At 42.1% G+C, this 20,235-nt stretch overlaps 1 protein-coding gene across 6 annotated transcripts in view; it reads right to left on the minus strand.

The window, feature by feature from the left end:
• Positions 1 to 20,235, minus strand: part of fasn (fatty acid synthase) — a 55,252-nt gene that overhangs the window by 1,593 nt on the left and 33,424 nt on the right. For all 6 annotated transcript variants that reach the window (XM_040134798.1, XM_040134800.1, XM_040134797.1 and 3 more), the window contains 20 exons: positions 19,709 to 20,025; positions 19,169 to 19,570; positions 18,679 to 18,843; positions 18,333 to 18,448; positions 16,520 to 16,674; positions 15,554 to 15,757; positions 15,300 to 15,450; positions 11,995 to 12,173; positions 11,483 to 11,602; positions 10,836 to 10,958; positions 10,076 to 10,299; positions 9,551 to 9,752; positions 8,404 to 8,555; positions 7,057 to 7,148; positions 6,553 to 6,947; positions 4,736 to 4,927; positions 3,981 to 4,208; positions 3,279 to 3,490; positions 2,831 to 2,929; positions 1,770 to 2,021 (listed from right to left, as the gene is read on the minus strand). In XM_040134798.1, coding sequence (XP_039990732.1) covers positions 1,770 to 2,021; positions 2,831 to 2,929; positions 3,279 to 3,490; positions 3,981 to 4,208; positions 4,736 to 4,927; positions 6,553 to 6,947; positions 7,057 to 7,148; positions 8,404 to 8,555; positions 9,551 to 9,752; positions 10,076 to 10,299; positions 10,836 to 10,958; positions 11,483 to 11,602; positions 11,995 to 12,173; positions 15,300 to 15,450; positions 15,554 to 15,757; positions 16,520 to 16,674; positions 18,333 to 18,448; positions 18,679 to 18,843; positions 19,169 to 19,570; positions 19,709 to 20,025 — 3,980 coding nt within the window. The remainder of the gene's footprint in view (positions 1 to 1,769; positions 2,022 to 2,830; positions 2,930 to 3,278; positions 3,491 to 3,980; positions 4,209 to 4,735; positions 4,928 to 6,552; positions 6,948 to 7,056; positions 7,149 to 8,403; positions 8,556 to 9,550; positions 9,753 to 10,075; positions 10,300 to 10,835; positions 10,959 to 11,482; positions 11,603 to 11,994; positions 12,174 to 15,299; positions 15,451 to 15,553; positions 15,758 to 16,519; positions 16,675 to 18,332; positions 18,449 to 18,678; positions 18,844 to 19,168; positions 19,571 to 19,708; positions 20,026 to 20,235) is intronic.

The following is a 20,235-nucleotide window of genomic DNA, read 5'->3' on the forward strand; positions in this document are numbered from 1 at the left end:
TTGTAGACGTTAAGAGACAGATGCTCTGGACAGAGGTCATCATCCTGATGGTCCGAAGGAGGAAGCTTTTTCTCACTCTCTCTGTGTTAGGGACGGTAATCGTTCAGAACCCACACGGGAGAATTCTTAGGCACTGGAATAATGGGGGTTGACCTGAAGCACGTGAGGATGTCTGACTTGAGCCAGCGAGCTGTTCAGGATGTCTGCGAGGACAGTTTCTAACTGTCAAGGGCAAGCCCTGATGGCATGACACGGGGTACTGGCGGGTCCTGCTGCTTTGTGAGGGTTGACGCTGGAGAGGGTCTTCCTTACACTGTCTGCAGTCAAATGCTGGACCTGGTCATCTGAGGAAGGGATGGTCCCCGTCGCCTGCACAGCTCAACATGTGAAATCGTGCATCAAAGTTGTCTAGCGCATGTGGAGGGGAGGCATCACTGTTACAAGTCTGTGGTGCCCTTCCACATGCGCTGTGTTGTCCATGCTCTCAGCAAAGTGGCCATTTTGCTTCTGTGATGCTACGTGATAGGTTAGTTCTTGCTGCTTTCAATGCTGCCTTCTCCCTTCTCCCCGGATCTGATTGCAGCATCTTGGATCCTCACCAGTGTCTTAACTTCGGCTATCAACCGCGGCCTCTGGTTTTGCTCTCAAGGTGATGGCTGTGTGTACGTCATTAACACACTTTTTGATGTGGGCTGTCACGGTCTCTTTGAATTCCCCTAGAACAACAGTGGACCTCTTGAGGCATGTTGGACTATAGACTGGTCCAGGGACAGGCCGAGTATAGTGGTGAACGCAGGAGCTAGAAGGCCAGGGTAAGTTGAAAAGTCTAACCTCAGAATATTCATCCTTGCCAAATCCCACAGGAGTTGAATTGTCGTGAACCAAGACTCCACCTTGTCCACTGATCTCCACTTAGCCTAGTCCGTTCATTCAAAGCAGCGCAGATGGATCCAACAACCCATGGTTTCTGATTTGGAAGACACCATAGTATCACCGTGGGGATGACTGTCATAGTTGCTATGGAGTTGTCACTACAGCCACCAACTCACTATATGTGCTGCATATGTGTATGTGTGTCAGCTGGGTATGGCTCATCAAGCCCATGCAGGTTGACTGAGAGTAAAAGTTTGTTTTCAAACAAGTACTAAACTCCAATGTACACGTAGGGAGGAATGAAGATCAGGACATATGGAGCAATGATGAGGAAAATAACTCCAGCAGGAAGTTTCTCTTCTTTTGGAAAAAACTTGGAAAATCAGTCAGGTAGTAACACTGTTTGCACCTTCACCGAGTTGAATGGAACTTATTTTCAAAAAATGACTTTTTTTTCCCTCTTCCCTTCCTGGATATATTTTATGATCTCCGATGTATGAACTCAGCTCAGCCTGAAAGGAGCTAAACTTGACACTAGTTTCACAAAATAATCTTAACTCAAGGTCCGCTAATCAGCTTTTCCCAGAGCTTCTAATGACATCTCACGATCCTCATCAGCAAAGTTGGCCCGTGGCACCTGGTCCAGGACTTTGACCCATTCCCAGGTGCTGTGACCATCATCGGTCTGCTCCATGCTTTTACTGTAGACCACATGACAACTGAGCAAACTCCATCCACTGATGAAGACAGTGACATGCAGTCAAAAGCTCTGGGAAAAAGCTAGTAAGGGGCTACTGAGTTACGATTTATTTGTCAAACTACCATTTCAAAGGTTCTTTTAAAAAAGCCATTTTGAAACTGGAGCAAATGCGTGCCGGTGCCCTTATAAATGTTACCTCGCTGAGCTTGTAGTCAGCTCCCAGGTTTTGTTCGTATTCGCTGCTGGTTTTGGCGCGCAGTAGCGTCACGTTGCCATGGTACTTTGTTGCAGGCATGTAGCCTTCGGCGGCCTTTAGTTTGTAGTAGAAGGCGGTGGCTGCGAAGTGCAGCGAGTCTCGGCTGATGTTCTTGTGGCTGGAGGTGATTAGGTCCACCGCCGCGTTGACACGGGCCTCCAGGTCCGACAGCGGGAGAAGAGTCTCCAGAAGCTGCAGAACCAGAGGGAGAAATCAGAAGCAATCTGGATGAGGAACACTATAGAAATTTACTTGTTGAGGCAATATATAGTGATAGACCAGGCCACCGAACAGGATGTAAACAAGGACAGACCCATATAAGATGGTTACACCTGACAATGTCTTGCAATACTCCTGTCTAAACACGGTCTGTCATCTACGTTACATTCTGTTCTGCATGACCCTCCTTATATCCCAATATCCTATTTATCTGTTTAATCTTACCATTATAGTTTTGTGCTGTTGTACAATCAAGCCCAAAACTAATTAAAACTCTTGACCTTAGCACAGGGGAGAGTTGATCAAAATAAATCAAAACTTAATATTCAAGTGTAATACTGCTCTTTATACCCATGGCCAAAAATGAATTATTGTGGCTGGAAATGTAACCATGCCGGACTAAATACGCCGCACGAGTCCATCCAACTGTTTTGTCATCACTTCAAAGCTAACTATGAAACGAGAGACTACTTGTGCACGGTCAAGAAACTAAATCAGAGCTCGGATTCAAACTCAGGTGCAGAAGTAATATCAAGTCACCATTTTGAGAACTACACTTGGCAAACACGTGGTGTCGCCAGGCTCTTGTTGGACATCAAGACTCAGAACTTTAGGTAAAACCTCCACGATATTCACAGTAAAAGACGAACCTGTGCTAAAAATAGACGTTTCTGATGTTTTACCTATTACATTGATAAAGCACCCGGAGGTGTTTAACACCCTGAGACTGATGAAACTTTTTGGTGAACGACTGTGTGTGTGCGCACACATGGACTGTGTACCTTGTTGTACTCGATGCCGGTGAACTGCTGGATGAAGGCACACAAGGCTTCAGTTTCCGCCTCAGACTCTTTCCCTGGTGTCAGCTTGGCTCTGTAGCTCTGGAAACCAAATACTGAGTTAACTGGACATGATCAACCTGCAGTTTCTCTAAACCTCAGTTCATCCTCCAACGACATCATTGAATGCACATATTCACCTTCTAATTTCCGCTGTGTATTGGAACATCATGTCATTTGGTTTATTTATGATCCCACTCATACTAGGCTGTTTAACACAATCTAATGCAATGAAATGTGCTAAATACATAAACATATATTTAGTTTATTTGTGTCCCTGATATTTCCAGACATCCCCAGAGAAAAATCGAAACCTCTATGAACCTGTCATAAAACTATATTGTATTGTGGATTCGCTGTTTGTCAGATTGTCAAAGCCTTTTTCTCCAACCTGTGTGTATGCAGCCACATAGGAGTGTGATCCATCGAACAGAAAGAGGTACTCCACTGCCTGACTCTGGGTCTGCAGCTGAGAACACATCTCGAAGGCCACACAGGCACCAAAGGAGTAGCCAGCGATTCGATACGGCCCATCTGGCTGAACCTGTCTGATGCAGGTCAAATAGTAGGTTGCCAGGGACTGGATGCTGTCAAGAGGAGCAGCTGGGGCAGAGGGGATAAACTACGATGAGTTTGTTTGGACACTATAATCAGTTCAGCGTAAACACTCGCACTCACAGGTTTAAATCCTCACACTTATATTTTTTACATGTGTGTACATATGCGTATATCCAAGGAGGAGGCCATTCTGATTGCAAAGAATCCCAGCTCCTTATTCGCATATTAAAACATGTCACAGGCTAAAAGCCTAACTTTTCAGTCTATATCTAAACCCTTGCTATCATTTCCCCAAAAATCTTTACGCTCTTGTACTGTAGCGCAGAACATGCATTTAGTCATTTCTGTAAAAGGGATGCAGTCCCAATTTTGTATGATATCTGTGGCACCTATCCTGCCTGCTTTGAATGCACTTATTACAAGTCCCTTTGGACAATAGTGTCTTCCAAAATGAATGTAATGTAATGTACTGGTTGGTATTTTCTTTCCTCTGGGTCATGTATGAGCCCAAATGAGTGTGTCTGTGAACACGTACCTTTCGTGCACTGCAGACCGTAGCAAGGCACGCTAATCTTGGAGGCGAGCGTCTTAAAGGCGGCAATGGAGCCCTCAATGGGATGGACCAGGAACAGCGGCCTCTCCTGGTTCTGAACCTTGTTGAGTGGTGTCACCGTGGGGCCATTGGGGTTGACTAGTAGCTTGGTCAGATCAGTTTCCAACAAAGCGTGAATGCCGTCCCTCTTAGCTGTAGCGTGGTGAGATTCTGGATAGTTGGAAGTAACAAGGACAAAAAACTTGTATTTTTTTCTCTTCTGAGTTGTAGCTGCAGGTTTTAAGAAGCAGTGGGAAAAGGCACAAGTACGTGTTCATTCTCCTTCTGTATGTGTCAGATGTGGGTTACTGCAGTTTAAAATACTCCACTGGCTGCATCTGTTAAAACAGAAACTCTCCAAGATGTTCCCTTCAGTAAACCCGACTTGTGACCAACGTGGACAGACATCAGCCTCATTAGCACATACCGTATGTTTGGAACAACCCAAACATTGTTAACAACTGGACTAAAATCAACCACTCTCTGTCTGAAGTCCCCTGATCTAACTCCGGCTTCTGATATTGAGTCGTCAAATAAGAAATATAAATCGATTTCTTTTGTAACATTGTTGGAGCGCAGACTGATTCCATTAACCTGGAAGTCGAAGCACCCACCAACCCACTTAGCCCCGTTAAAAGGTGTGATGAGACATCTCAACCAGAGGGGGGGGGCATTTTAAGAACAGCTCTTAATAGTACCATTTGATCCTCCTGGTTTGCTACTGGCCAGCTCTCGCAGCTTGTTGATGGTGAGCTGGCGGATCTCCCTCATGGCCATGACAATGTCGTAGTCACGCTCCAGAGTCTGACGAACCTCCACGCCCATCAAGGAGTCCAGTCCCAGGTCAGCCAGTGAGGCTTCAGCATTCAGGCTGTTCACGTCCCGCACACCTGAGGGTAAGGGGCACAATGAACGTTCCGGGAGTTTGACCTGATCAAATGCAGCTCAAGAAATAATTGAAAAAAAAAAAAAAAAAACCCAAACAGATAAGAACATCTTTGACAAACAGTGATGTAAAATAAATAAATGATCTAGAGCCATAATTTAGCGCATACTTCGCACTATTTTTTGACCTGGACAAAAAACATTTGAAGAAAGAAATTTGAAAGATTTTTGAATTAATTGCGATTTTCATTTGAATGAGTCTTAAAATCCAAAGATCAATCTTTGCATTTGCACAATGTACATCTGCGATAAATTTTAGGCAGTGGTTACTTGTTTTAAGTGTTTCAGTTTGGGCTTCATGATGTCTAAAATGTCTGTTAAAAAGTAAGGTAGATGGGTAGCTGGCTATATGAGCCAGTCCCATAAACTGCGTGAGTCCGCATAGACTGTGTTTATTCACGTCACAGTTTATGGGTCGCCATCAACTCAATAGCCAGCCATCATCTACGTTACCTTTTAACTTAAAATAACCCAGGACATTAGCTGGCTATCTCGTAGTGAATCTACAGATCGCATCTACAAGAGGGCCAGAGATATTATGTCTGGCTACGAGACTTGAAGCCTTGGAAGTCGAGTGAACAGTGTGTGGACTCTACTTTATTCAGTCTGTCCCTGCCGGTGAGTGAACACTAGCTAGCCACCTGTCTGCAGATACCAGGCCGATGTCTTGCCAAGACAAACAGTGCAGATGAATTAGTGAGCAAACTTTCAGTTCATGGCCTGTCTGGGCTCAAAGTGATCATTAAAGCTGATGTCTGTACTTAGATGAAGCATCTGCTGCTGAAAGTCCATGCATAGCTCTATGGGATTACATTTATCTTTTTTAAAATATACATAATGATGGTCCTTGCAAATGGAGCAAGTTTTTTTTTTATTATTCTTGTTCAAATATTTTGCACATGTAGGCCTAAAAATATAGATGTAAAAATATAGATGTACAGTGTAGTGCAGATATGCAGATATGTCAATCCTGCTATTTTTGCCTTTTTTCAACTTGCCACAGTGTTTTCTTTTTTACAATAGAGATAATATTAAGCAGCCTCCTTGTTTGGTCAGTAATTTACTTCATTTCCTCAAAAATCTCCTGACAGAACTATAAAATTTGGCACTAATTATTGAAAATACACACTGTTAAATTGGTACCTTTCCAATTAATTAGTTGCAGTCAACTGCATTTGTAACCTGAAGGGTCAGTGAAAAGCAGGTCAGCTACAGTAAAAAAATGTAAAATTTCATGTCAAGCAAGCATATGGCTGCGTATGCAGGCTATGTTTTCCCAATATAAATTACTGACGAATGAATATCTACTTGGGTTTAAATTGAGGGGTTATTTCAAATAAATTCTGAACTTGACTAACTAAAATCCCAGACAGGTAACACTTTTAATTCTTTGTGCACATAATTTAGAAATTGAAGTGTATGAATATCTTTATCCCTGATACCTGTTGTGAGCAATAGTAAACCACTTAACTGTAAGTCAAACACATTGATAGTTCAGCATTTTGAAGTAGACAAGACATCAATGTCATGTCTTTTCGTAGGGAGTGGTTGCGTCTATCTTGGCTCTTACCCAGAATGTGAGCTACAGCATCCACCAAGTCCCTCTGGCTTCCCGCCTCGCTCTTTACCACCATCCTCTCTGCCAGTACAAAACTAGACATCACCGGCTGCTGCTGGCACAGGAAGAAGTCAAGCACCTCCATGCAGGAGTGGATGCGCTGTGGTAGTGTGCCACCAATCACTGTATCATTGCCACCCATACTCTCCAGCACTACGCCCACGTCACCAATGGCACCCCACTGGACTGCCAGGCCAGGCAGGCCATCGTAGCGGCGCTTTTCACACACACGCTCCATGGCGGAGTTGGCGTAACCATAGTTACTTTGGCCAGCGTTGCCACGCCCGCAGCTGACCGAGGAGAAGGCCACAAAGTACCTGAGGTCTGGACACGACTTTCTTGTCACTCTGGAGGGGGAATGGAAGTGAGTGTATTAAGCTCAAGAGAGAAGCAAATAGCAGTCATTAATTGAAGTTCCCTAATTTAACCAGAAGGATAACTGAGCGTGTGCCTTACTTGTCCAGGTTTATGGTGCCGTCATATTTAGGTCTGTTAACATCAAGGAAGAGCTGAGGGGTCAGATTCTCCAACATGCCGTCTTTCAGCACCTGATAGTGACATATCAAACATACTAATGGAGTTTTGATCAAAGTGGAGTCGCTGGGGATTTAAATGGAGAAGCGGTTTTCCGAGCAGTAATGCAATACTGGAAATAATCACAGTAAAGAACTATAGTGTCAAATTACCCACACTGGTGCATAAACAAAAATGCCTACCATTACATAAAAAGAAATAATTCTGTTAAGTGAAATTTAAATCATGAATTTCAACAGCCAACTGTAAGCAGAAACAGTTACATAATAAATATAGAAAACATATTTATCTAAACATAGTTTTTGCAAGTGTCTTGCTTTGAGCAAAATATTAATGTCAACATACTATGCTCACAATGACAATCCTAATTAGTTTACCATGTACAGTACAGTACAGCCGAGGCTGATGGCAATGATATTAGTTTGACAGGTATTTGGTCATAGGCAAAAATATTGGAGAACCACAAATTTGAACCTAATGATGACAGTAACTAAATAGTCAGGATCATCAAAATCAAAAGTTTCTGAACTGAATTTTTATCATTGTCAAGAGATTTCGCTTAGGGCCACAAATATCAACCTCATCGTAGCACTAGAGGGGAAGTCAGTGGATCACCACAGTCAGTAGGGCTTCATCCTCTGATGACCACAAATGTTTGTGCAAAATTTCATGGCAATGCTGAGATCTTTCCGTCCGGACCAAAGCTGCAGACAAGCCGACCTACCGACACACAGACACTTCCGCCCATAGCCCCACGATGCTAGCGTTACATGGAAAGAGTTATTGGTATTTATTTGGATCTGGGTGAATATTGGATCCTAAAAAAACTGTTCGCGGTGCTAATACACTGTTTAACCATTTATTTTTCACTCACGCAGAGAAACTCTTTATTTTTCACTCCACTTTCTATAACAAGAAGAATTTTTCTGAGCTGTCCTCATCCCCATTTAAGACAAACCGATCAATGTCCACACGCAGCAGGAAGCAAAACATATCCATAGAGTGTAGGCACGAGCTACCTTTGAGAGTTTTTTGCATGATCTCAATATTCCAACAGCCGGACTACAGCTATTATAGTTTGACAGCTCTGAATTTTTGCATGCTAAAGATGTCAAAAAAAAAAGTGTATTGTGTTCATAGCCAGTATTTCCTACATTTGTAACAGAAAAAAAAAAAAGAACGGGGGGTTGAGGTTTTTGAATGTTACTGGTGACCTGAAAAGTAGGCAGAGATGAATTGGACTGATGATGAGGTAGCTTGGTGTGTTACCATGGCTAGGTGGAAGACACCGCCCACTGGGCCCAGTGCACCGGCCTCGGCGATGAGTCGCTCTGCTCCCTCCGGCGTGCTGACATCACTGGTTGACACCAGTACCTCCACATCTTGACTCTGCCATTCGCGCACTCGCTTTGCCTGGTATCCTAGCAACAGTTACAAAGGAAACTGTGAGGAAAAACTAGTTACAGCAGCACACGGTACACATGGTACAGCAATTTGTATCATTTATGATTCCAGAGCAAAGCGTCAGGTTTATATCGTGTACAGTGCAGCCGATATTAATGTTTGTATCTGTGGTGCCCCCTATCAAATATCTACAGCAAAGTATTATCTATTTTGTGACAGGCTACGAACACAAGCCAGGTGATCCAGCATACACCTTCCATGTACTGTGCAGTTCAGCTCAAACCCCTCTCTGCAGGTGAAAAGACACACTGCCTCTGTAGTTTGATGCTAGCGTGGAACCATGGTATGTGATGCCAGACAGAGCAATGGGGGTGTATGCAAAGCCAAAAGACAAGACGGAAAAGGTGGAGCTGATCAAAACTAATGAGCTGTGTGGGTTGTCCCTCTGCCAACATCTCAAGCTAATGGTATCATATCAATTAGACAAATATACAGTGTAATACCTCATTCCATCATCTTAAAAATAAGGAAATGTGTCTTCTACACTGTTGTATTAAGTGTTTAGGTTGTGTGGCTTATTTAACCACTTTCATTTCTGTATGCATACAACAAAAGTAGTTCACTTAGTTTAATTTCCTGTATAATATTCCTACGGGGACACTAGGTATAGTGACTCTACAGTAAGCTTAATATACTTTACATTCTTTTATGAAAACTTGATATTTTCTCATAATGATATCAGTATCAATCTACCAACATTGTCAGGTTGTGAATCTTATCTAGAGCCTTTCCAGATAACAGAGGAGAGAAGGTGGAATATTAATAACACACTCATATCAGCTTCAACACCCTCAGCCCGGCAGTGTGGACCAACGCCAGCAAGAAAACACACACACACCGCTTCCTTGTTATCAGCTGCAACAGCCATGTAACCACTATGAAACTAGAGGCCCGTGTGTTACAGTGGTGTAACCGAGTAGCACGTTCAGCTGCCTCGTGTGATGTGCATTACCATTCCTGATGCCTGATCTGGAAGTCAGCACCAGTTTGCGAGCTCCTCTCTCAATCAGCCATTGAGCGAGCTCCAGACCGAAGCCCCCCAGTCCGCCAGTGATGATGTAGGCGTGGGAGGCGACACAGAAAGTTCGAGAGATGGCCGAGAGAGACAAAGGGGAAAAGGTTTTAACTCCGGCATCCCTCTCTTCATGACGGACCTGTGTGAAGAGAAGAAACAGTAAGAGGATATATAGTGGCGTGGTGTCGTATTTTCCAGTCACAGTCACATGACAATCCTATGAACTTTATCAGAAACTAAGGTGGAAAGTATTACCTGAAACATCTACGATCTTTGAGGATCATTCACTTGACATTTGCTTATGTTTTTATTTATTTTCTAAAGCAAAAACCAACAGGAACTTGAGTTACCAAGTCTTTTAAGGTTCCTTTTCCAATACATCATGACAGGTTGGTCCATCATGAGCAATTTATAGTCTCCTCACAATGATATCAAAGGCAGAAGGTCAGAGGTGAGACTAACCTGCAGGACGACCTTGCCAATGTGCTTGCCCTGAGCCATGTATCTGAATGCCTCTTCCACCTGGTCCCTCTCAAACACCGTGGTCTTTAGAGGCTGAACTACATCTCCCACAATGCCTTCCTTCAGGAGCTGGGACACTTCCTCCCACTCCCGGTTACCCTCTTCAAAGAGGGCATCCAGCAGGATGCCGTGGAATGCTACATTCTTCAGGAAAAGAGCCATGCCTGGAGAGATCAGAACAACAACATGATGATACTGCTCAGTGCTAGTCAGTGATTCAAGTCATGAATTGATAAAACCGCGAGTCCACTCGCATTTCGTCGGTCGGATCACTGGCCATTTGTCCACAGAACAATACAGGAGAAACAGCACGGCAGCGTGTAAACTACAAACCAACTCTAGTCTCAAAATGACTCGAGCACAAAGCTAACTCTGATGGAAGTCCACAAGCTGAATGGAAATGAGGGCAGCACTGTTGTGGAAATGATCACAATGAGAAAATGTTATCATGCTTTTACTTGATTGGAAATTGAAATAGCAGCAATATTTCACCCGGAAACTTTTCTACTGTTCTTTGTGTATTCTATTTCATTTAGTACGCCAACTAATGATCTATTCTAATTTCTTCTGATACTTAAAGGAACATGTAATTACCTATTTTATATATATTTGTAAGGATATTTCTGAAATTAAAGGGGCAACTGACACTTTCACTGTCACTGTGAGCCTGAGTGTGTCATCCCAAAGACTTCCTACTGACCCAGTGGAGAGTTGTTGGACAGGTCGTATTTGCCGATCTCCAGGAATCGCCCGTGTCGGGCTAAGCAGCGAATACTAGCCTGCAGTTTCTCCTCAGCCAGAGAGTTTAGCACCACATCCACGCCTGAAACACACACGTAAAGCAATGCGTATGTCACAACAAGTGTACTTTTGCGGTTGTACTGTAGTCTGAAAGCGCAGAGCAGTTGTTGCTTGTTCAACAAACACAACTGTTTCTTACTAAACTAAAAAACTCTGCAAAGCTATCTTGTATGTGCGTATTTATGTATGCTATATATGTTGTATGATAATCTGTACACTGCGGAAATGTCGATTTTAAGCCACTTAAACTAAACCAGATATTTAATCATCAAATGAAATGAAAAACTAACCATTTGACCATGTGTAATTTCACGTTTCCAAAATTGATTTATTTCAGGAGCCCGTAAATCCCTTAGTTTCAAAGGAAATATTGACTCGGAATAAAAATAATATAGTAACAGACTACACTAAGAGGACCTTTGTATGTATTGTATTCTATACAGTGTTTTTAAGAGGTGGCCCTTATTTCAGAAAATGCCACAGAGAAAATATGCTACAATTTTGTGAAGTGGAACACAACTTGTTGCTGCAGTGGGAGATGCCTACCTTTGCCCTGTGTGTGGAGCATGATGTGCTGTTCAAAAGAGGTGTCTCTGGAGTTAGCGAAGGACTCTGCCGAGAGCTGAGGGAACCTCTCCTGCAGGTAGGCCCGCTTCTCCGTTGAGCCTAGCGGTACCGTGCGCAAGGAGATTACGGTTAAAAAGATTTTCACCGTTTTTATGAGATTTAGTAGCTCATAATACACCAAGTCTTAGAATTATTAGATACTATATCATGATTATGATTTACTGTGTCATAATTACTGAAAGAGTGAGATAGTATCTGGGGTTTCTCATAAGACATGAGTCATAATTATGATTTAAAAAAAAAAAAAATGTAATGAAAATAAGTGCTGAAAAACAAGTGCTGGAGTTTGGTGCAATTTTTTGTGTGGCAGTAACAGGCTTTCATATAAACTAAATAACATACAACAGTAAGAACAGAATAAGTAATCATATCAGAACTCATTTTTTGTCACTATGTCACAACCAGTTTGTCTGTGAGCGTGAAATACCAACCGACTGTAGTGAAGACTTTGCAGTTCTTGCTGAGTGCTATGGCGATGGCAGCCTGGCCCACCCCGCCCGACCCCGAGTGGATGAGAACAGTCTCCCCATGGCGGAGCCTGCCACGCACCACCAGAGAGTAGTAGGCCGTGGCGTAGACCACTGGCACGGAGGCGGCCTGCTCCAGTGTCCTGCACACACAGAGGAGCATTAGAGACTTGGAGAGGACCGAGAACAGAGCACCTTGTTCACATCACGATGCTCACAAATACACTTTCAACAGTTATCTCATGAGAATTCAGTTGTTGGATGTTGATAGAATAGTAGGAGCACCAATATTTACTATTATAACTACAGTATATCTTCTTTGAAAAATAATATCTGCATTGCTCTCTATGGCTAAACTTTTCAAGCATGCTGTAGTTCTGAACATGCCTAAATCTATGCTATCAAAACAGGTTCTTTTCCTCTGAGAGCTGACAGTAAAAAGCACAGAAAGGAATGTGACCAGAAGTACAAGATGCTTTCAAGGGTGCTTTTCATTTGGCTAATTCTCCTTCCTCCCTCTGCTGGTTCTCCATCCTCCAGCCCGTGACCCCTGGAAATTGATCAAGGCCATCATCAAGGATGTTCCAATCCCTGATTTGTGTCTTGGATGAGGTGAGGAAAGAGGAGGCTCCCAGGAGCTTGGAGTGAGGAACCACAGGTGTACCCTATTTGGACATTGTTTACTGGATGGCAAAAACCCCTTCATTCGTAATCTGTTTAGTGATTGGTCAGCTGATGACCAATCACTAAATTGCCTGAAAAGGAGTGGCCGGGCTATTGTGTAAACAGCTTTACTATGATATTAATAATATTGCATGATTTGTAATACTGTAGATTAGGAAAACTACCTGTGGAAACAGGAATGGCAGCACCAACAGTGGCTCTAACATTATTCATGTTTATTAAAAATATTCCAAGTCTAGAGTCTGAATCATGAAAGAACATAACCCATTTTAGTGTAGACTTATGTTTAGTGCCTTTAGTTAATTGGTGGAAAGTAACTCTGTGCATTTACTCAAGTACTGTACTATAGTACTGAAGAGTTATAGGAAACTAATCCATGTGATGGAATTTTCCAAACATTTAAAGTTTCAGAAAACATCAAATGATAAAATCACCAGGAATTTTTTATGATTTTTAACATGGAAGTCCAGACCCCAGGAGCCTGTGGACAGTGTAGCCGTATTAGATGCAAATAAAGCGACCACGTAACCAACAAAGCCTCATGTTGTACGATGTTATGGCCATACACACATGGCTCACAATGTGAAGCTAACAGAGGGCTCTCAAAGATATTCACTGTATGAAAAGTTTGTTTGTCTCTAGTGACTTGGGAAACAAAGCTCTCTGAAACACTGAATCACTATGAAACAACTGTGCTGAAAAGGGTCCATTGTTTTGGACCATTGAAAATGGCAACATCTAGTGGCCAGATCTTTGGCATTACATTTATATGGATCGATTAGATCTGAGACCGTGATTAAACGGTTAGTTGGAATACAAGTGATCTTTTAAACAGAGTTTCCAGCTCTGTGATACGGAGGCAGACTGACAAGAAGCCACCTATTCAAAACATCTGTGATTGAGTGTGATCACAGGATTTTTGGCATGGTGAAGCAAAGCATTGAAACATCTCACCGCTATACTTCTGCCTTAAAAGGACCTTACTGTGTCAAATAGTCTGCTTCAAGTTTAACATCTCAAGTAAAAAGTTGTGGTCTTGAACTGCTCAAGGTGATGCATTTCATTCATCCAGCTCTACTTCTGCTTCGTCACTCGGAATAAGCTCTGTGGTAGTTTTATGGTGATGCACCTTCCAAATGTACATGTTTCACCTAGCCTTGCACTGTCCAACACTTCACCGAGGTCACCTCCTGTCACACCTTTTTAGATTCATGACTGTCAATCACAAATCAAAGGAGACGACTAGAAGGAGCAGTGTCCCCTATTCAAGCTGCATCAAACAGAGCCAAACAGGCTTATAACCCTGCGTATAAACCAGGAAATAAGAAGATACTAAAATACAGGTTAAAAAAAACCACAACATTGAAGCAATTTGCAGCAATTGGTGACAATTCTAAGAGCGGATGGCAAGACAACATACACAATTAACACCTATTCAACTAAAAATTCATGATTTAGAGTTTCCTATGCCTTGAAGTACAGTCATGAGTTAGTTGTAATTTACTTGACTTTTTCATTTTATGCTACTTTATACTTATTATAATAATACACAGTATAAAATATTGTACTTTTGACTCCAGTGTATTAATCTTAACATGTATAGTTACTAGTTACTTTTTAAGATTAGCATTATATACAGTACACAAAACATATGATCAGTTTAACAAATATGGTGTGTTGTCATACATTAAACTGCAGTAGTAGTAGCAAACAGTATATGAAAAAGTTCAAAGTTCCACCACAACCAACTACATCATTCAACTCCAGCATACATATTTATACATCAATAGTATTTATTAAATAACGTAACAATACAATACTAATAGGGGCCCTTCTGCATAATGAGTAGTTTTACTTTTGATACTTAAAAAGTACATTTTGTCGCTACTACGTGTATACTTTCACTTGTTATGGAGTGTTTTTGTGCTGTGGTATTGCTACTTTTACTGATGGAAATGGTTTGAATACTTCTTCTGTCTCTGTCTTAGTTGGAACTTCCGTTGTAGCTACATTACAAGGAAAGCCTCTGACCTCCCTATCAAAATAAGAAGATAACAGTCCAGTGAGTCTCTCTGGTTCCACGCTGATTCAGCCTTGAAATTATGCATTTCCAGGAAGAACCACCAGGACACTCTAGCTTTGGTTGTGATCGACCTTCTCCTCAGACAGCATGATGGCTTCTACGTGATTCCAAATCAGATCTCAGGCTCACATTGCTACTTGCAGTCTCTAGTGCGACTATACTGAATGTACACTCACAAACTGTTTACTGATACTAACGTACAATACACACACACACACACACAGGTCATTTTTGGGGACATTACATGGACTAATTTCCTGGAGGCTTACCATAACCCTTGCCCTAACCTTAAACTCTTACCCAAAAATCTGCTTTTTCCCCAACTGGGGACTCGGCTTTTGTCCCCAGTTAACTGATCTTTAGTGTGAAATCTGTCCCCCAAAAGTAGCCTACGACACACACACACACACACACACACACACACACACACACACACACACACACACACACACACACACACACACACACACACACAGAGCATATTTAAAAATCTGACACTGACCAACTGGAGGGAACATCCCAGAGGAACCGTTTGTCAGCATTCACGCTTGTCGCCAGGCCTTTAGCAGGTAGCAGCCCCATCACACGCCGACCAATGGGGTCACGACCGGAAAACTCCATACCCAGCATGCAATGCTGTAGAGCCATATCTCCTACACCACGAATGATGGACAGGAGGAGAACAGGTGAGTAGGGGAGCTTGATGTACAATTTGACAGCTGTTATTTCTATTTTTGTGCAGTCTGCCAATCATACCTGGAATAGCGTCTGGTGGCAGTTTGCCGGTGGCAAGCATTATATCTCTGAAGTTGAGCGAGCTATAGTAGACGCGACATTGTTGCACGTTGGTGTCGCTGGCAACAAAGTGGCCGAGTGGGGAGGCAATCCATCGCAGAGACGACAGGTCACCTCGAGTCAACACATTGACGTAGGCCTGCTCCGTCAACTCTTCATTTAGATCTGCCAATCACATAACACAGACAAATGCTTAAGTGTAAGCCATGGGCACATCAAACATCCAGAGAGGAAAACAAGTTATACACATTAAACTGATCTGGATACATTGTAGAGTTTTCTCTATCTCTAGTTTAGGTTTCATGGTTCCCAACACGGTTCCTAAAATCTTCACAAAATCTCAGAGGGGAAACCAGTAACAGATGTCCCATGTACTTCGACAGTTGAACAGAAAAGAAGTGTTGAGCAGACAAGGATAAAGGAATGTGATAACCCAACAATTTTAATATGAAGGAATCAATTCCAAAAAAAAAAAAAAAAAGAGCTGCTATCCTGCCACTAAAACTCCTAAAATTTTAAATGTCACCAAACACAATGTAGGCAGGAATAAAAATTGTCCTCCTCAGTTGTCCAATATACAATAGTTTAACAGGTGAACCATGCTGCTTCCCTAAAAAGCTGAATTGTTTCTAACTTTTTTAATGTCTTGCACCACAAAAAACAACCCCACATAAAAAACATTATTGCATCACAGTCTGCACACTGTAAAATGTTGCTTCAGAAAAATAATCTAAAAGGTTTCTTATACATAACCACTGTTTTACCATGTCACAATACATCTGTAAACAAAATAACTCAAATATAATGGTTTTGGTAGGCAACAGTATCAGAACAATATCACTAACTTGAATCAGAATAAGTGATATTATATTATATTTATTATATAATAATATTATAAAAAAATAATATTTATATTATATTTGGTACCGCGAGTGATGAGCTGGTGTCTGAAGACGCCCCAATGTCCATCTCTGAACACGTTCATAACCAGATCCCCTTCCAGGACTGACTGCATAGACTTATGGGCCGGCTGGAGGCTTGGTGCTACTGAAGAATTGTTTAGATTGGACACAAATGCACAGCTGGCGAGAGGGAAGGACAAAACCGGGATAAGGACATTTAAAAAAGGGAACGCAGTACAAAACCACATCACATTGACCAATACATAGATAAAAACAGTCTTGGTTAAAATGATTGGAAATTTAAGTACAGAATTTACAGTAACCTCAGATATAAATGCAAATTAACCAATTTTGCATAACACAAAATAGTTTAATAAATTGTCCAAGGTTACTGAACAAAAGATAATAAAAAAACAAAACTTGCATAATAGTGGAATGATACAAAAACAAAATGTACCCCAGACACAATTATTGGCACCCTTCGTTAATACTTGGTTGCAGAACCTTTGGCAACAATGGCAGCCTCTAAACATTTCTTGTAGCCATCTGGAAACTTCTTGCTCATGTCTGTTGGTAGTTTCTGCTGCTTTTCCATTGCTGTGTATTCAAGCCCTTTTTTCAAGCTGTTTTTATTCAAGTTTGCAGGACTCCTTTTTTCAATGGAAGATTTCAGCTCTCTCCAAAGGTTTTCAATGGGATTTAGGTCAGGACTCATTGCTGGTCAGTTTAAAACAGTCCATCATTTCCTTTTCAAACATTCGTCTGTGCTGCTGGTTCTGTGCTTTGGGTCAATGTCCTGCTGAAAGACCTAAGACCTTTGCCTCAAACTTAGTCTTCTGACACTGGGTATCACATTTTGCTCTAAAATGCCTTGGTAATTGTCTGATTTCATCATCAGCTCCACATCAGCCTGAATCTCTTCAGTTGTCTTGCGTGGTGTTTTTTCCACAACCTGCATCAACTTTGCAGACTTCTCTCACTGAGTTTCTTCTTAGCACCACGTCCTGGAAGCGTCTTAACAGCTTTAAGACTGTGAAACTTTTTGATAACATTACAATCTGTTGAAAATGGGATTTCAAGATGTTTTTCGATTGACTTGTAGCCTTGGGAAATGTAACGTTTTTTGATAATAGCATTTCTGATGCTCTCAGACACCTCTCATCTCCGCCATTGTAAAAAAGAAACTAGAAACAGTCAGCCCCTTTCTATGCAGTAAAAACTTTCGTAGTTTCAGTTCATGTGAATACTGAAAATTAAGCAAGGGTGAGCTCCGTTTTTTGTATTTTGTTTGAGGAACTAATCTAACTTCATAAAAAGGCTTGCCAATAATTGTGTCAAGTGTACATTTTAGGTCTGTATTTTTTTTTTCAGTACATGAAAGCATTTTTGTTGTTGTTCAGTAACTGAGGGCATTTTATTAAATATTGTGATTATAAAAGATTTGTTAATTTTGCATTTATTTCTGAAGATATTCTAAATTGTGTATTTAAAATTCAGGGGCATCTACAATGTGACAATACCTACATACAAGAGGCTCACGAAATGAATTTTGATGAGAATTATGTGAGGTCTGTATTGTTATAATACAATAGTATTTACTACTCAAACCTGCAAATCCCAGAATGTGATTGCAGTGCTACTAACTGACTATACTGCTCATTGTGGACATTATGATAGATATAGAACATATATAAATCAATAAATAAAAAACTATTTCACATTTCAATTAGGTAGTGAATACATGTTTTAATCATGTTAGAATTACAGTATATTGTAGGCCAAAATTGTGGTAATGTGACAACCATAGCATAGTACATATGGTAGAGGATATATCCTACCGTATTCGGTTGCCACCTGGCTCCTGCCGAAGACAGTTGACCATTCCCACAATGCCACAGTTAGCCTGAGAGGCAGTCAGCCACACTGGACTGTCTGATGACTCTGCCATCATTTCCTACCAGGCAGATCCACACAAGTTACTCTCAGTCATGACTAATGTGACATCTGTAAATGATGACTGAAGTCACAAGGAAACCATACTCTGACATACAGTACTTTCAATGTGAACGTTATAATACAAACAATTTTCTGCTCTCTTTGACCTGCCTTTCTGACTTGAATTTTGGTATTTCAGGACACTGTTGGACATTTCAAAAGCCAGACACACAAGGATATGGAACCCACCTTGAGTGTTTCCACCCAATTGTAGTCGGTGTTTTCCACAGGAAGGAAAACGGGCTGTTTGCCCGGAGACTGACAGCGACAAAGAAAGAGGGCCGAGCCATAAAAAGACTTCCTGACAGCCACCAGGTTGAGGGAGACCTGAGAGAACACCTTCTCCCACTCGGCCTTGCGAGAAGAAGGAGATAAGATCAGAAAAACATCTCCTCCCACTCCCACAGTCAATGTGATGTTAGCATCTCCTAGTGCATGTTACTGATCCGCTCATTTAACTGAAAATAAGAAATTATTTCTTTGAGCTTCCAACTTCAGCTAAAAAAATCATGCAGATTGACCAAATTATGTTTCTATCAAACTGAGGACTATTTTTTATTCTGAGAAGCCTTCTCACTCTCATGTCTATAAAGATGCACAAAAAGGATTAAGAATGTTTAGAAGGATGAAAAATCTCATTAACTTATCATTACATGATTAGAATACTGTCTCCACTGACCTGTGTGAGTAGTCCTTTCTGGCTTCTGCTCTGAGCTGTGCTGGAGAGGAAGGCAACTGTCTCCCCCAGAGTTTCTCCCTTCAGCAGGGTGTGGAGGAGAACAAACCCTCCTTGTTTGGCTCCAGAAGACAGATTTGACATCAGCAGTCCAGGGTCCAAGCTTAGCGGGCCCCAGGCGTGGTTACACACCACTAGGTCTGCCCCTCCTACCAAGCCTCCGGGAGCCGGACCCATCAGGGGATCCCACTGAGCTGAAGCAACTGCCAGCTCCTCTAGGGTGGCTTGGTGGGTGGTCAGAAGGTCTAGGTTGGTCGCCGTGGCAGTGTAGTCCACATGCAGCATGGGCTGGATGTTGAGCAGGGGTACCACACGAGAGAAGAGCTGGCCATCATTGGAGAGAGCCTGCGAGGGGTTGAAGAGGTGAAGAGGATTGGAGTCTGTATATGTATTGAGACTGAAGCATAATTCGGCGATTCTGCAACTAGATGAAATTTGCCAGATTTTTTTTCTATTGGACATTTATCTAGTTTTCAGTCTTACCTCTAGGACTTTGATCCTGCCAGGCATGCTGTTTTCCATGGTGATGTCCAGGCAGTGTCTGAGGGCAGGGTTGTCTAGGAGGCCCTGCAGCAGGCTGTCTTGCAGCAGACATGCCCTCTCCTTCTCCACCGTCTGCTCCAGCTCAGAGTGCAGATTCCCATTCAGCTCCAGGCTGCAAAGCAGGGCCAGCAGCCGTACAAGGCCGGGCTGAGAGGGTTCAGGGCTAGGAAGAGGGCTGTCTGACTCCCCTTGTAGCCCGGGGATGGAGATCTTGACACCGTGAGGGGCCAACTTTCGCTGCAGTCTGTGGATTAAACCTGGATGGAGAGAGTGCGATGAAGTGTTAGAAGGACATGTATAGGCAGGTGATTCAAAAAAGAAAATTGGCCTTTTGTTTTTAGGATTTTTAAGAAATGCATCATTGCAATGCACTGAAATAAAAATGTTTGACTTGCTTTACAGAGCAACTCAGAAGTGTTTGGTATAAAGAAAATTATAAAACATTGCAATAAGAAGACAACAAGTGT

This window comes from Xiphias gladius, chromosome 9, assembly GCF_016859285.1.
Source record: "Xiphias gladius isolate SHS-SW01 ecotype Sanya breed wild chromosome 9, ASM1685928v1, whole genome shotgun sequence".
Lineage (NCBI taxonomy): Eukaryota > Metazoa > Chordata > Actinopteri > Istiophoriformes > Xiphiidae > Xiphias > Xiphias gladius.